General features: G+C 40.0%; 1 protein-coding gene across 3 annotated transcripts in view; it reads right to left on the minus strand.

Moving 5' to 3' along the window:
* The window catches only part of MACROD2 (mono-ADP ribosylhydrolase 2), a 2,318,987-nt gene that overhangs the window by 1,540,688 nt on the left and 763,264 nt on the right, over nt 1-15,035 (minus strand). For all 3 annotated transcript variants that reach the window (XM_044928284.2, XM_025264700.3, XM_025264701.3), the window contains exon 5: nt 1,102-1,218. In XM_044928284.2, coding sequence (XP_044784219.2) covers nt 1,102-1,218 — 117 coding nt within the window. The remainder of the gene's footprint in view (nt 1-1,101; nt 1,219-15,035) is intronic.

Here is a 15,035-nt window from a genome sequence, read left to right on the forward strand (position 1 = left end):
AAGGAGAAGCCATTAAAGGAAAAAGTAAACAGTATATAACAGACGTAGTTTCACTAGCAATACACTGTGAGGAATCCAGAATGCAGTATTGTAATTTCCACAAATAATATCATTTTAATATATTACTACTCACTAAAAATCCTCAAATTTAAATATACTTCAGTCTTAAAAATATAACACACTTGATCTCGCCACTCACACATGTCCATGACAAATTCATTCCTATAACTATAGAGTGCAAAGGTTGTGTTACAACATTTTAGTCACATATTCTCCATGATTAAAACAGTAAAAAGAAATCAACTTCATTTTTAACCCCCACAAAAAAAGTGTTCACCAGAAGGTTATCATAAAAAGCAGGGGAATGGAATAAACAACCAATTGGTTTCCCAATTTCCAGACCAGTGCACAGCTTAATGGTACAATGAAACCCTCTACCTCCACCCCCAGGCCCTGAAGATTATGTGATACAAAAAATCGGTGCCTTTAACCAGCTTCTCTTTCAGTATTTTTTATTCCACATCACCCTACGCAGTTGGCTAAACGACTAAGCAACAAGGTCAATCAAATGCAATACTTCTCTCCATTCAAATATAATGGAAATTTTGACCATTCCACATTCTAAAGAGCAAATACATTCTCACTCTGACAACCACATTCCATTGGCTTTTCCTGAAAGCCAAGCGTGACAGATGCTTTGGCTGTAATTGCCAATCAGCCTTTCCATGGCAGCTGAAAACACAATACATCACTTTGATCTCCTTTGCTCTAAACACATCCACAATCAAGAAACCTGAACAAGGAATAAGAAATTGGCATCATTTCTAGAAGCTGTCACTCCACGGCATTTAAATACTATAAGGTGTAGTTTGCTCATATTTTTATTTTTCTGCTTCAGAGACACTTTGTTGAGGATCTGAACAAAACCCACCTACAATTAAACATTACTCTCTCTATATATATAAAAAAACATGTACAAAATCGCAACACAAGCACATTTAAACACCACCACTGCCACTTCCTCCTCCAGTTACCCACCTGAGGAATAAGACAAGAGTGCTCATCTGATTTAGAAACAGTACTCAAAAGAGCTGAACTCACATTTTGCAGGCAGGTCATAGCCACACGTGATCTTTGCATGTCCAGTTTCACAGCCGTTCAGGTTACGACATTCAGCGAGTAGACAGGGCCCAGCGGCTCTGTGAATACAGCCATCCACTGCAGGAGAGAGAAAAAAGTTAGCCCATATTTGCTGTTTTGGAAATAAAGGCACCACCTGGGACAGGGAAAGCCAAGGAACTCAAGTTTTTCCTCTTAGATATCACCACACCTCTGGGGGAAGGAAACCCACGGTGTTCAGTCCCTTAAACACCATTTTCTCCTCTCTCCAGTTCTCTCTGTGTGCCTCCAGTTCGTGTGGTCGACAGAAGGAGCAGGGTTCAGGAAACGGCAATGCAGTTTAACGTTAAACAACAGGATCCTTAGCTGTTACTGCAGCCTGGATTTGTAGTCTATTCCGGCTTCAATTGCGTAAATACTCCCACCATGTCCATTTCAAGCTATCAACTCCATGTCACCTAAACACAGGATTGCGAAGAAATGCTACTGATTCTGTCTCCAAGGTGGTAAGTGCTGCCTCCAGTACACGAGAGGTTATAGAAGAAAAAAGGCCAAGAAGCAAGAGAATAAAAGGCACTTGGGAACATTTGCCATCGTGGCAAAACTGAGACAGTAAAGCTGTGGAAGAAAGACCCAGACCTCTAAGTTCCTTCCCCTCTCAACGGTACGGCACAGATACAGTAGGTATCTGCAAGGTATCTAGGGGTTAGATGGTGGGCGAGAGTGGCTCATGTCTGGAAAAGTGCCTAGAAGAGGGGCCCTCACTCTCTTGACATGAAAAGGAGAAACTCCGCAAGCTCCTGCTCCAGCTCTGCTCACCGATGAGGCCCTGCTCCTCCCCAAGCCCGGGTCTCACCAGCTTTCTGGATCTCACCTCGCCCCGCTTCATCACTGCCCTTCACAATGAGAATGACCTTTTGAAAGCACACACCTGATGCCACTGGAAATTAAAGCATCATTTGACTAGATTAGGGACAAGCAACATAGGTAGGGGGCTAAGACCAACACACATAATCTAGTTGTTAGTGAGTGAGTTCCTTGGACAGAAAGGAAATGCAAGACTGAAACGAAGGGTTAAGAGAATGAAAGAGAGAGAGTAATAGTAATCTGGGCTGTGAAAATTGACCAAGATATTAGTGGTCCGATAATAACTGAAGAAGGAAATGGCAACCTACTCCAGTATTCTTTCTTGGAAAATTCCATTTCCAAGGGAGCCTGGAGGGCTACAGTCATGGGGTCACAAAGAGTTGGATATGACCGAGCTGCTGAGCACACAAGCGCAATACTTCATAGTCCACCACACCATGTAATTGATCATTGTTTACTATTATCATTATTTTGAGAGGAAACTAGACACTGAATGGGAAATTTTTCACTGAGGGGCATGTAACTTGTCTAAACGACTAAGTGGCTTTTGCTACCACTGACTGAAAAGGAAACATGTTTTGGCTGAACAAGTCTCCTAGGGAAACAAGCTCATCTGGGCCTTCCTACATCACTGATTGCAGACCTATAAAATCTGAGAATAAACCTGAACCTCAAAGACCATCACAGCAAAATGAACTCTATACTACAGTGTTTCAGTGAACCTAGTTGAAATTCATACTTTTCCTTTACCAGCCATATGCTGCTCAAGCCCGTTTCTTTAGCAATCTGTGTCAAGAATGGCTGTACTTAACAGAGTTATGCATGGAATTTGAATAATATAACATTATATGCCCTGTTAATGGTAGTAAATAATATTATCTTAAACTCCTTAGCTGGACTATTTGTGTAAATTTTTAAATAACTAGTATTCCTATATAAAAAAAGAAAAATATAGAGAAGCAAGAAGACTATGCATATGACTATTTACCCTCCCACCTAGAGAACTCTTCAGCAGTCTGATATTTGTTGCTCTTTCACTGGTTACTCACACACACTCACATATATAATTTTTCTATTACAAAAAAAAAGCTCATAAGTTTTGTTCACTGTTTCACATAGCAATTTTACTTTGTGAACTATTATATAGTTGTTAAAAAGAACAGGTCAACTTGATATGCAAGTTCAGTTCAGTTCAGTCACTCAGTCGTGTCCGACTCTTTGAGACCCCATGAATCGCAGCATGCCAGGACTCCTGTCCATCACCAAACTCATGTCCATCAAGTTGGTGATGCCATCCAGCCATCTCATCCTCTGTTGTCCCCTTCTCCTCCTGCCCCCAATCCCTTCCAGCATCAGGGTCTTTTCCAGTGAGTCAACTCTTGGCATCAGGTAGCCAAAGTATTGGAGTTTCAGCTTAAGCATCATTCCTTCCAATGAACACCCAGGACTGATCTCCTTCAGAATGGACTGGTGGATCTCCTTGCAGTCCAAGGGACTCTCAAGAGTCTTCTCCAACACCACAGTTCAAAAGCATCAATTCTTAAGCGCTCAGCTTTCTTCACAGTCCAACTCTCGCATCCATATATGACCACTGGAAAAACCATAGCCTTGACTAGATGAACCTTTTTTGGCAAAGTAATGTCTCTGCTTTTGAATATGCTATCTAGGTTGGTCATAACTTTCCTTCCAAGGAGTAAATGTCTTTTAATTTCATGGCTGCAATCACCATCAGCAGTGATTCTGGAGCCCAAAAAATAAAGTCTGACACTGTTTCCCCATCTATTTGCCATGAAGTGATGGGACCAGATGCCATGATCTTCGTTTTCTGAATGTTGAGCTTTAAGCCAACTTTTTCACTCTTCTCTTTCACTTTTATCAAAAGGTTTTTTAGTTCCTCTTCACTTTCTGCCATAAGGGTGGTTTCATCTGCATATCTGAGGTTACTGATATTTTTCCCAACAATCTTGATTCCAGTTTGTGCTTCTTCCAGCCCAGCGTTTCTCATGATGTACTCTGCATAGAAGTTAAATAAGCAGGGTGACAATTTACAACCTTGACGTACTCCTTTTCCTATTTGGAACCAGTCTGTTGTTCCATGTCCAGTTCTAACTGTTGCTTCCTGACCTGCATGCAAATTTCTCAAGAGGCAAATCAGGCGGCCTGGTATTCCCATCTCTTTCAGAATTTTCCACAGTTTATTGAGATCCACATAGTAGTCAGTCCTAAATATGAAAAGATTTCTAAGTGAAATGCCAGGTTTAAAAACTAGATACAATATGTGATACATATACAACATATTGTATCTATTTTTAAACATTTTTTATTTTGTCTATTTTTTATGTATAGTCACAATTTTGTTTACAAACGTAATACAAACACACATACATGCACACGCACATTTACATGTATAGTACATATGTACTAGAAAGATATATACCAAAATATCAAAAGTGATTATAGGATGTGAAACAGAAGGTGAAGGTGAAACTATTAAGAAAAAAATTAGGTTCAAATTTCTCTATGTTTAAATTTTTTATAAGAGCATTAATACAAGTATTTTAAAGTGAATATGTGAATATCTTTTCTTGGGAAAGAGATCATTAATTACTTAGTTTGAAATGGATAACCAAAATAGGATTTGATAGTGTACTTAATCATATGCTGTTAAATATTGCTGCATTATTTAGATTGCAGAAAATGCAGTTTGTAAATATCTAATTCACAAAATCTTCATGGTTATACCAGCATTCATGACTGCATTAGGGAAATGAAAGTCAAGCCGAAGAGCTATTTAATAATAATTACTCCAGCTTAAATGTATTGAGCGCATCCACATGCCAGGCACTATACTAAGGACACTCATAAAGTACATACTAATTTTATAATCTCCATTTAATGGGAGCCTAAAGGAGGTTAGTGAGTTGCCTACGTTCACAAAATCACAAAATACTGGCAATGTGATGCAAAGCTCCAGTTCTGTGTGATGGAGCAGCCATGCGATTAACTGCCGTAGTTCACTGCCTTCGGAACTGGAAACCGGGCGGCCTGACCTCAGCTCTCGCATGTGGCATATTGAAACACTATGTCATGCTACTTTTTCATTCTCATCAGTTCTATGAATTACAATGTACATGTAATCAAATGCACAGGTGTGAAGTGCAGTTTTGATGAGTTTTAACAAATGTATATACACTTATGGAGCAATAATGCCAATAAAGCTTAGAAAAGTTCTCCTGTATCTTTTCCATCGAATTCCCCTCTTACCACCCAGAGGGACCCCATGTTCCAACTTCAGTCACCTTAGCTAAGTCTTGTCGTGTATAATCTCAAACTTCATATAAGAGATGGTGGAGGGGGCTCAGCATATTTTTTAGATTCATCTGTGTTGTTGCATGTATTAATATTTCATTCCTTTTCATTCCTGAGTAATATCCCATTGTTGAATATAACATATTTTTTTTAATCCATTCATCTGTGAGTGGGCATTAGAGTATTTATATTTTTGGCTATAATGAAAAAATCTTTGTTTTGTGGCTATATGTTTTCATTTCCATTGGGCAAATACCTCTGAATAAAATTGCTGACCTAGTATATGTTTTACTTTATAAAGAATTAATATATAATTTTCCCAAGTGATTATACCAGTTTCCATATACCCTCAGCAATGTAGGAGAGTTCAAATTTTGGCTGTCTTTGGTGTTTTCAGATGTTTCCATTTTAGCAATCCTAACAGACATAAAGAGGTATCGCATGATTTCAATTTTCATTTCCCTGGGATTAACAGCGTTAAGTATCTTGCCAATTTCTTACTGGCCATTTTTGGAAGTGTCTGTCCATGTCTTCTGCTAATTTTTATCGTCTTTTTATTACTGAGTTGTGTTAAATGTTCCATACAATTTTTTTGAAATGTTAGATATTTTATTTTTTCAGTTCTTGTGATTTTCATTTTTTTATAGTTTTCATATCACTCCTGAAACTTCCCATATTTTAACCCATTGCTATGCTTTGTGTGTTATTCACTCAGTCATGTCCAACTGTAGCCTGCCAGGCTCCTCTGCCTATGCAATTCTCCAGGCAAGAATACTGGAGTGGGTAGCCATTCCTCTGTCCATGGGATCTTCCTGACCAAGGGATGGAACCTGGGTCTCCTGCATTGCAGGTAGATTCTTCACTATCTTAGCCATGAAGGAAAATGAATTAACAGATTTCACATAATAATTTTGAAGTCCCTGTCTGCCAATTTCAATATCTAGGTCAGCTATTAATCTGTTTTTATTGGCTGATTTTCATGACTCTCAGTCACATTTTCTTATTTCTTTGCATGTCAAGGAATTACTGATGGCATATGAATATTGTGAGTATGTTGGACAGACTTTAGATTTTATTTTCTTTCTCCAAATGGTATTTAAGTTTATCCCAACAGGTAGTTAACTGCCAGGTAAGAGGGAAACTGAGCTCTAGGCTTTGCTAAGGCTGGTCTGTTGCATGTTTTCTCTTAGTCCTAGGATATAGTCTTTATTCCTAAAGCATGAACCTTCAGGGGTTTTAGTGGAAATTCCAAGGTGTTTTGTAATTCCCTCTAACTTGGGGAGATTAAAATTCTAAACTGGATATCCTTACACTGAGAAGATGATGAATGCTCTATTCAGCGCCCTCAGCCTTCCAGCTTTGGTTTCCTTCCTGGACTCCATGGAGTATCTCCCTGCACAAGCATCACTCAAAGTTCAACCAAAGAATGAAGGTATTCATTTATAGATTCAGTGGTTCCCACTTTGTGACTGTCCCTGTTCTGAGATCCTTATCGGAATTCCTAGTCATTCTGACAACCCCAAAGTCAGTTCTATGATTCCTAAAACCAATAAACCTATTGCTTTCAGTCTGAGCCCCAACAACCATTTGCCAGGCTGGGTAGAAGGAGCCCTCAAGGTCAAAGCCATTTAAATGTAGATTTCACTCAGTGTGGTTTCTTTCTTTAAAAGGATTGACTACTTTTAGTTGCTCTCTACTGCCAGTAAGTACTTTTTGTCATTGCTTTTTTATTTTGCCAAAAATCTGTATATACTATTAGTGGGATGGCTAGTCAGAGACAGGTTATTCTGTCATTATCAGACGCTGGAAGTATATAAATTTTGATCCATATATATATGAACTCATATTACTTGAGAGCTGTATTTATGGCCCTTTGGGGAAAAAAAATATATGCATGAGAGAAAAAGACAGTGGTAATATCCTGGAGTGCAAAGTCAAGTGGGCTTTAGGAAGCATCCCTATGAATAAAGCTAGTGGAGGTGATGGAATTCCAGCTGAGCTATTTTAAATCCTAAAAGATGATGCCAAGAAAGTGCTGCCCTTGATATGCCAGAAAATTTGGAAAACTCAGCAGTGGCCACAAGACTGGAAAAGGTCATTTTTCATTCCAAGCCCAAAGAGGGGCAATGCCAAAGAATGTTCAAACACAACTGTACTCATTTCACATACTAGCAAGGTAAAGCTCAATATCCTTCAAGCTGTGCTTTAGCAGTAAATGAACTGAGAACATCCAGATGTACAAGCTGGATTTAGAAAAGGAAGAGGATCCAGAGATCAAATTTCCAACATCCATTGTATCATAGAAAAAGCAAGTGTATTCCAGAAAGACATCTACTTCCACTTAGTTCACTATGTTCAAGCCTTTGGCTGTATGGATCACAACAAACTGTGGAAAATTCTTAAAGATATGGCAATACCAGACCACCTTACCTGCCTCCCAGAGAATGCACTGGCAACCCACTCCAGTACTCTTGCCTGGAAAATCCCATGGACAGAGGAGCCTGGTAGGCTGCAGTCCATGGGGTAGCTAAGAATCAGACGCTACTGAGCGGCTTCACTTTCACTTTTCACTGTCATGCATTGGAGAAGGAAATGGCAACCCACTCCAATGTTCTTGCCTGGAGAATCCCAGGGACGAGGGGGAATGGTGGACTGCCATCGATGGGGTTGCACAGAGTCGGACACAACTGACGTGACTTACCAGTCGCAGTTACCTGCCTCCTGAGAAACTCATATGCAAGTGAAGAAGCAACAGAACTGGACATGTAAGATCAGACTGGTTCTAAATTGGGAAAGAAGTATGTCAAGGCTATATATTGTCATCCTACTTATTTAACTTACATGCAGAGTAGATCATGTGAAATGCCAGGCATGATGAAGCACAAACTGGAATCAAGATTGCTGGGAGAAATATCAAGAACCTCAGATATGCAGATGACACCACCCTTATGGCAGAAAGTGAAAAGGAACTAAAGAGTCTCTTTGTGAAGGTGAAAGAAGAGAGTGAAAAAGCTGAATTAAAGCTCAACATTCAAAAAAAGAAGATCATGGCATCTGGTCCCATCACTTCATGGCAAACAGATGGTGAAACAGTGGAAAAAGTGACATACTTTATTTTCTTGGTCTCCAAAATCATTGTGGACAGTGACTGCAATCATGAAATTAAAGGATGCTTGCTCCTTAGAAGAAGCTATGACCAACCTAGACAGCATGTTAAAAAGCAGAAACATTACTTTGCCAACAAAGTCCGTGTAGTCAAAGCTATGGTTTTCCCAATCAGTTCAGTTCAGTTCAGTTCAGTTCAGTCGCTCAGTCGTGTCCGACTCTTTGCGACCCCATGAATCGCAGCACACCAGGCCTCCCTGTCCATCACCAACTCCTGGAGTTCACTCAAACTCATGTCCATCGAGTTGGTGATGCCATCCAGCCATCTCATCCTCTGTCGTCCCCTTCTCCTCCTGCCTCCAATCCCTTCCAGCATCAGGGTCTTTTCCAATGAGTCAACTCTTGGCATCAGGTGGCCAAAGTATTGGAGTTTCAGCTTTAGCATCAATCCTTCCAGTGAACACCCAGGACTGATCTCCTTTAGAATGGACTGGTTGGATCTCCTTGCAGTCCAAGAGACTCACAAGAGTCTTCTCCAACACCACAGTTCAAAAGCATCAATTCTTCGGCGCTCAGCTTTCTTCACAGTCCAACTCTCCCATCCATACATGACCACTGGAAAAACCATAGCCTTGACTAGATGAACCTATGTTGGCAAAGTAATGTCTCTGCTTTTGAATAGGCTATCTAGGTTGGTCATAATTTTCCTTCCGAGGAGTAAGTGTCTTTTAATTTCATGGCTGCAATCACCATCTGCAGTGATTTTGGAGCCCCAAAAAATAAAGTTTGACACTGTTTCCACTGTTTCCCCATCTATTTGCCATGAAGTGATGGGATCAGATGCCATGATCTTCGTTTTCTGAGTGTTGAGCTTTAAGCCAACTTTTTCACTCTCTTCTTTCACTTTCATCAAGAGGCTTTTTAGTTCCTCTTCACTTTCTGCCATAAGGGTGGTGTCATCTGCATATCTGAGGTTATTGATATTTCTCCCAGCAATCTTGATTCCAGTTTGTGCTTCTTCCAGCCCAGAGTTTCTCATGATGTACTCTGAATATAAGTTAAATAAGCAGGGTGACAATATACAGCCTTGATGTACTCCTTTCCCAATAGTAACATACAAATGTGAGACCTGGACCATAAAGAAGGCTGGGTGCCAAAGAATTCACACTTTTGAACTGTGATGTTGGAGAAAACTCTTGAGAGTCTCTTCAACTGCAAGGAGATCAAACCAATCAATCCTAAAGGAAATCAATCCTGAATATTCATTAAAAGGACTGATGCTGAAGCTGAAGCTCCAATACTTTGGTCACCTGATGTGAACAGCTGACTCATTGGAAAAGACCATGATGCTGGGAAAGATTAAAGGCAGGAAGAGAAGAGGACGACAGGATAAGATGGTTGGATGGCATCACCGACTCAATGGACATTAGTTTGAGCAAACTCCAGGAGATGGTGAAGGACAGGGAAGTCTGGTGTGCTGCAGTCCATTGGGTTGCAAACAGTCAGACGTGATTAAGAGATTGAACAACAACAATATCAGTTGTCCCTTATTAAAGTAAGATTTGGGGATTCCCAGGTGGTGCTAGTGGTAAAGAACCAGCCTGCCAATGCAGGAGACATAAGAGATGGGTTCGACCCCTGGGTTGAGAAGATACCCTGGAGGAGGGCATGGGAACCCACTCCAGTATTCTTGCCTGGAGAATCCCCTGTACAGAGGAGCCTGGTTGGCCATAGTCCACAGGGTCACAAAGAGTAGGACACAACTGAAACAGCATACCTGCAAAGTAACATTTGCTATTCCCCATATCTTACATTACAAGACCCTCAATTCCAAATTATGACCTTTTAGACCCTTCACAAATGTGGTTCCGATTTACCCTCCCCACCTCAGATCATCGCAATCTTTCTCTTCACATGTCTGATCTGGCCACATCTAAATCCTCACTAGCCCTTAAACACATCGTGGTTTCTTTGCAAAGTACTCTCTACCAAGGATATCTATCTACACCTCCCATTTTCTTTTCTGCCAAACAAGGTCTCTCTTATTTTTCAATGCCTAGTTCAAATGTTTTCTCCTCTAAGAATCATTCACAATATTTACAGGACAAAATAGTGTCCCTTTATGTTCCCACAATATTCTGGTTTATACAGTAATTCCACATTACACGGAGCAGAATGTGTGTCTTGTTGCTTGGTCTATCAGCAACAGTAGGTGGCCTTTTCTCTTGTATATCCCCAGCTATCTCAATAACTGACATTTTGTAGGTATTTAATACAATTGAATTAAGTGCAATTAAATTTGAAAGAGAAAAGCAGTGTAACTTATTTTTTAATTTAATAATACTGAAGAAGTAGTAAGGCTACTTTAAAGGCAAGGAATCAGAAATTTGAAAAGTAAAGTTAAATATACAGCAACAGGTTGTAGACACAAATCTAGTGATGAGCTACTATATTAGAAGTGTTAAAAATTCATAGAATCTGAAAATGATCCACTTCTCTCAGGTACGGGGCAGGCTGCTGGAAGAGGTACTCCTTTAGTTTCACTTACGGGAGCTTGAAAAGGAAGTGAGCTTAATAGTGGCTGATGTTAGATTCAACATGGTGCTGTTTCCATCTCCTGTACCCCGCACCCCAAGGTGAGGGGGATGGACGGCCAACAGTCAACATCCAGGCTCACACAAAAGATATTCAGTCCCGTCCCAAATGTCTAAACCTGATTCCAACTAAAAAATTCCAAGATCAGAAGTGTAAAAGTTGAACATAATTTTCCAGAGAGATAGGACTACATTTGTCTCATATTTTACAAAATATGTATCCTATATGAAAAAAAGAAAACTGCTCTCTGTAAATAGGTTCACCAAAGCCCATTTATTTTTCTTCTTGGGCATATAGCTAGATGGTACTTTCAAGCCACCCTTCCAGTTACGTGTGGTCAGGAGACTGTGTTCTGTTTAAAGGAGTATTGAGTAAAAGTGATGTAACTACTTCAATGTCCAATCCCTAAAATCCCTGCACATGTCCTCCATCTAATCTCCCGCTGTCTATGGGCAGGATGCAGGGGCAAGACTCCAACGCCCCGGAACATAGCACAGCAACTAAATGGAAAATGTTTGAATACCAAAATGATTCCATCATCATGCTAGGCTCTCAGGACACAGTGAACCAAAGTCAGCCTGTCCCATTCACTCAAATACTTGTTCCTCCTACTTTGTGATCAAAACCAGACTAATGGAAGGTAAAGCCTGAGGACGGCCTAAAAACAGCCTGAGGTGTGGTCAGGTGGGAATGGGGTGAACACTGAGGTCTCCCACAGGGCTGGTCTTCACCAGGACCATGAGAAACCTGGCTGCAGCCTTCTCTGAAGGCCAGGTTTTCTGCTGTTCGAACACACCTGTCATTTACTGTCCTGACAGCCAGGCCAGAACGCTAGCAGGCAGATGGTTAACTGTGGCAAGGGCCCTTGATTCCCCTCTTATTTCCTTCAGCTACCTAACAAAGGCTGGATTCAGAGGACCTAAGCCTATTAATTAGGCTGTCTTAACTAAGTTTTCTTACACTATAGCCTGGAGAATTAGGCCACCTAAGGGGTAGAAAGATGAGTTTCAGCTGTGCTTGGGGGAACTGTTTTTTACTTTTGTCCTTTTACCTTGGTGTTTAGAGCTTGAAATGTTTTATAGCATAGTCTTATTCCACTATTTAAATAACTAAAATAAAGGCAAAAGATATGGGACATAAAACCATACCAATTAGTCTGGCCTAGGATTTTTTACTCATGGATTCCAAGCTGCCTCTATGGCATTCCTCAGGAAAAGCTCCCTATTTTAAAAACAAATGGACAAATTCATGCTGAAGATATGAGAGGAAAAAGCAAGCCACAAAGTACTGAATAGGAATCCATCAGATACTGTGGACCACTGAATGCAAGAGCCAGCAGAAAAAAGAAAGAAAGAAAGAAAGAACCAGGAGAGAGTTCTAAATATATGCTTAACAAAAAATACTAAAAGCACCATTTAGTGAAATCCAGTTATTTCAGAAATTGGTCCTGTGAGGTCTCTGCCTTGTCTTACAAAGACAAGTTTCTAAACCACTTTTAGCAAGAGGATTCTGAAGTTCTTAGACCTGTACATATTTATTTAATCTTCTTCTGTAAATAAAAGATAACTTAATCTAAAAGCTGCCACACAAATCATATTAGTCTGAAAAATAAGAGGCTCTCTCTCATTGACTATATCCCTTAGAAGCTCAAGAGGATACAACAGAGTTCTTTCTAAATCAAATCAACATAAATTTATTAAACCACCTTGCACAAAGCATTCTTCAAGAAGCTGTGAGGGGATCCAATAATGATAATAATATGTCTCATCTTTGGAGGATTTACCAAGTGCCTTCCAGGGTGCTAAGAGACTTAGAAGCTTTCATCCTATGAGATGGGGCTTTGCAGAGTGGAAGCAGGATGACTCTGGAGGCAAAGGCTTGAGTTCCAGTGCCACCATTTGGCTCCCTAGGTTGAGTTCCTCATCTGTAAATCGGGGACCCTCACAGGAACTCTATTCAGCATCATAAGAATTTTGTAAGTAAATTAGTTATTATGTGACAAGCACTTTGAATAAGATCTGGCATGTAGGAAGTTGGCAATAAATGTTGGTTAAGGAATGATGCTAAAGCTGAAACTCCAGTACTTTGGCCACCTCATGCGAAGAGTTGACTCATTGGAAAAGACTCTGATGCTGGGAGGGGTTGGGGGCAGGAGGAGAAGGGGACGACAGAGGATGAGATGGCTGGATGGCATCACTGACTCAATGGATGTGAGTCTCAGTGAACTCCGGGAGTTGGTGATGGACAGGGAGGCCTGGTGTGCTGTGATTCATGGGGTCACAAAGAGTCAGACACGACTGAGCGACTGAACTGAACTGAACTGATGCTACTACATTTTATCATCATAAACATTTTACAGGTAGGATTTACTAGCTAGAATGACTAATAAGCAAATAAAGAAGCAGAAGTTAAAGAATCAGTGCAAGATTTGTAGGAGCTAGGGTTGGAGTCCATTTTTGCCTATTATTAAAAGTGTGTTCCCAATCCCTACTCTCTCGTGCTCCCATTCATGCAGAAAAGTGTAAATCATAGTCCCTTTCCTTGGAAACCAAGTGACTAGAACAGAAAGGCTCAGAGCTTTTTATCTTTACTAAAATAAAATGTAGTTAACAATATACAGAATATTTTATTAGCATGGAGAATATGTCTTTTAATAGATTAGCAAAACTTTGGGGAGCATTTTACATTCTAAAGTGTTGCATTTTAAAGAACTTTGACAAAATTACTACAAGTTTAATTATTAAAACGATTCTGCCAGTTGGGCTGTGACTTTTTTACTTACGTTACTAATTTTATAAAAGCTGAAATAATACAATAAGTGCAAAAACAGACATCCAGAATCACCCCTCTGTGGCGGATATGAATTCAAGTTTTACGTCTTTCAAAATGTGGTCAGTATCACCTGGGAAGCCTGAGAAAATGTAGATTTCCAGACCTGACCCCAAAGCCAAGGAATCTGTCTCTCCAGATCACTGTCTCAGTGAGACCTAGAATCTCCATTTAATATTTTCCACAGATAATACAGATGCACACAACCAGCTGAGAACTTCGAGAATCATTCCTCCACACTATCTTGATTTCTTAACAAAGCTCTAGAGAAGGGTAAGTAATTTGGTTTATGGTGAGTAATCTGAATGTTCACTGAATAACAATTTGCACTTAAAGCCAACAATATTAACCTAAACTAGAACTGAAATCCAGTACCAAGTAGGATTTTGGTTAAATACGGCTTCACAAAGACAGATATGGCAATCATAAAATGCCTTGCACATGAAGAAGTCCTAGCATGGTCTCCAAAGTAAGGTCATAAGACATCCATACAGAGAATGGAAAAACACATTCAAACGTCTATTGATAGTTACAATTTTTATCTACACAGGCAAGAATGAAGTTCAAATTTACTAATATTTAACATATTGATGGTAGTACTTGTATATAATTTATAAGTAAATGCACACATACATATAGTACTGAAAGAGGTAGACGATTTAAAAAACTGGAGTCAACAGAGGTTAGAGATAGGGATTTTGAGTTCTCCAGAACCAAACTGCTGGTTGCTATCACTTAGATGTTCCTGTTTCTGTATAAGGGGTATAGTATTAGTACCTACCTTGTAGGGGGGTCTTACGAGAATTGAATGAGGTAACATTTGTACAGTGCTTAGCTTAGCTTGCATAAGTGCTTAAGGAATCTAAGTGTAATAGATCTTTCTACCACAGCAGTTGATTCCCAGAGAAACACAGCAACTAGTCCCATTTGATATCCATGTCCTTGGTGGTGTGACTCTACAGCTTCTCCCATCAAGAGATGGAATCTATTTTTTTTAATCATTTATTTTTAATTGGAGGATGATTGCTTTACAATATCGTGTCAGTTTCTGCCATATGTCAACATGAGTCAGCCACAGGTATAAGTATGTCCCTTCCCTCCTGAACCTCCTTCCCACCTCCCACCTCATCCCACCCCTCTAGGTTGTCACAGAGCACTGAATTTGAGCTCCCTGCATCATGCAGCAAATCTTCACCAGCTGTCTGATTGCA

Source organism: Bubalus bubalis, chromosome 14 (genome assembly GCF_019923935.1).
Source record: "Bubalus bubalis isolate 160015118507 breed Murrah chromosome 14, NDDB_SH_1, whole genome shotgun sequence".
NCBI lineage: Eukaryota > Metazoa > Chordata > Mammalia > Artiodactyla > Bovidae > Bubalus > Bubalus bubalis.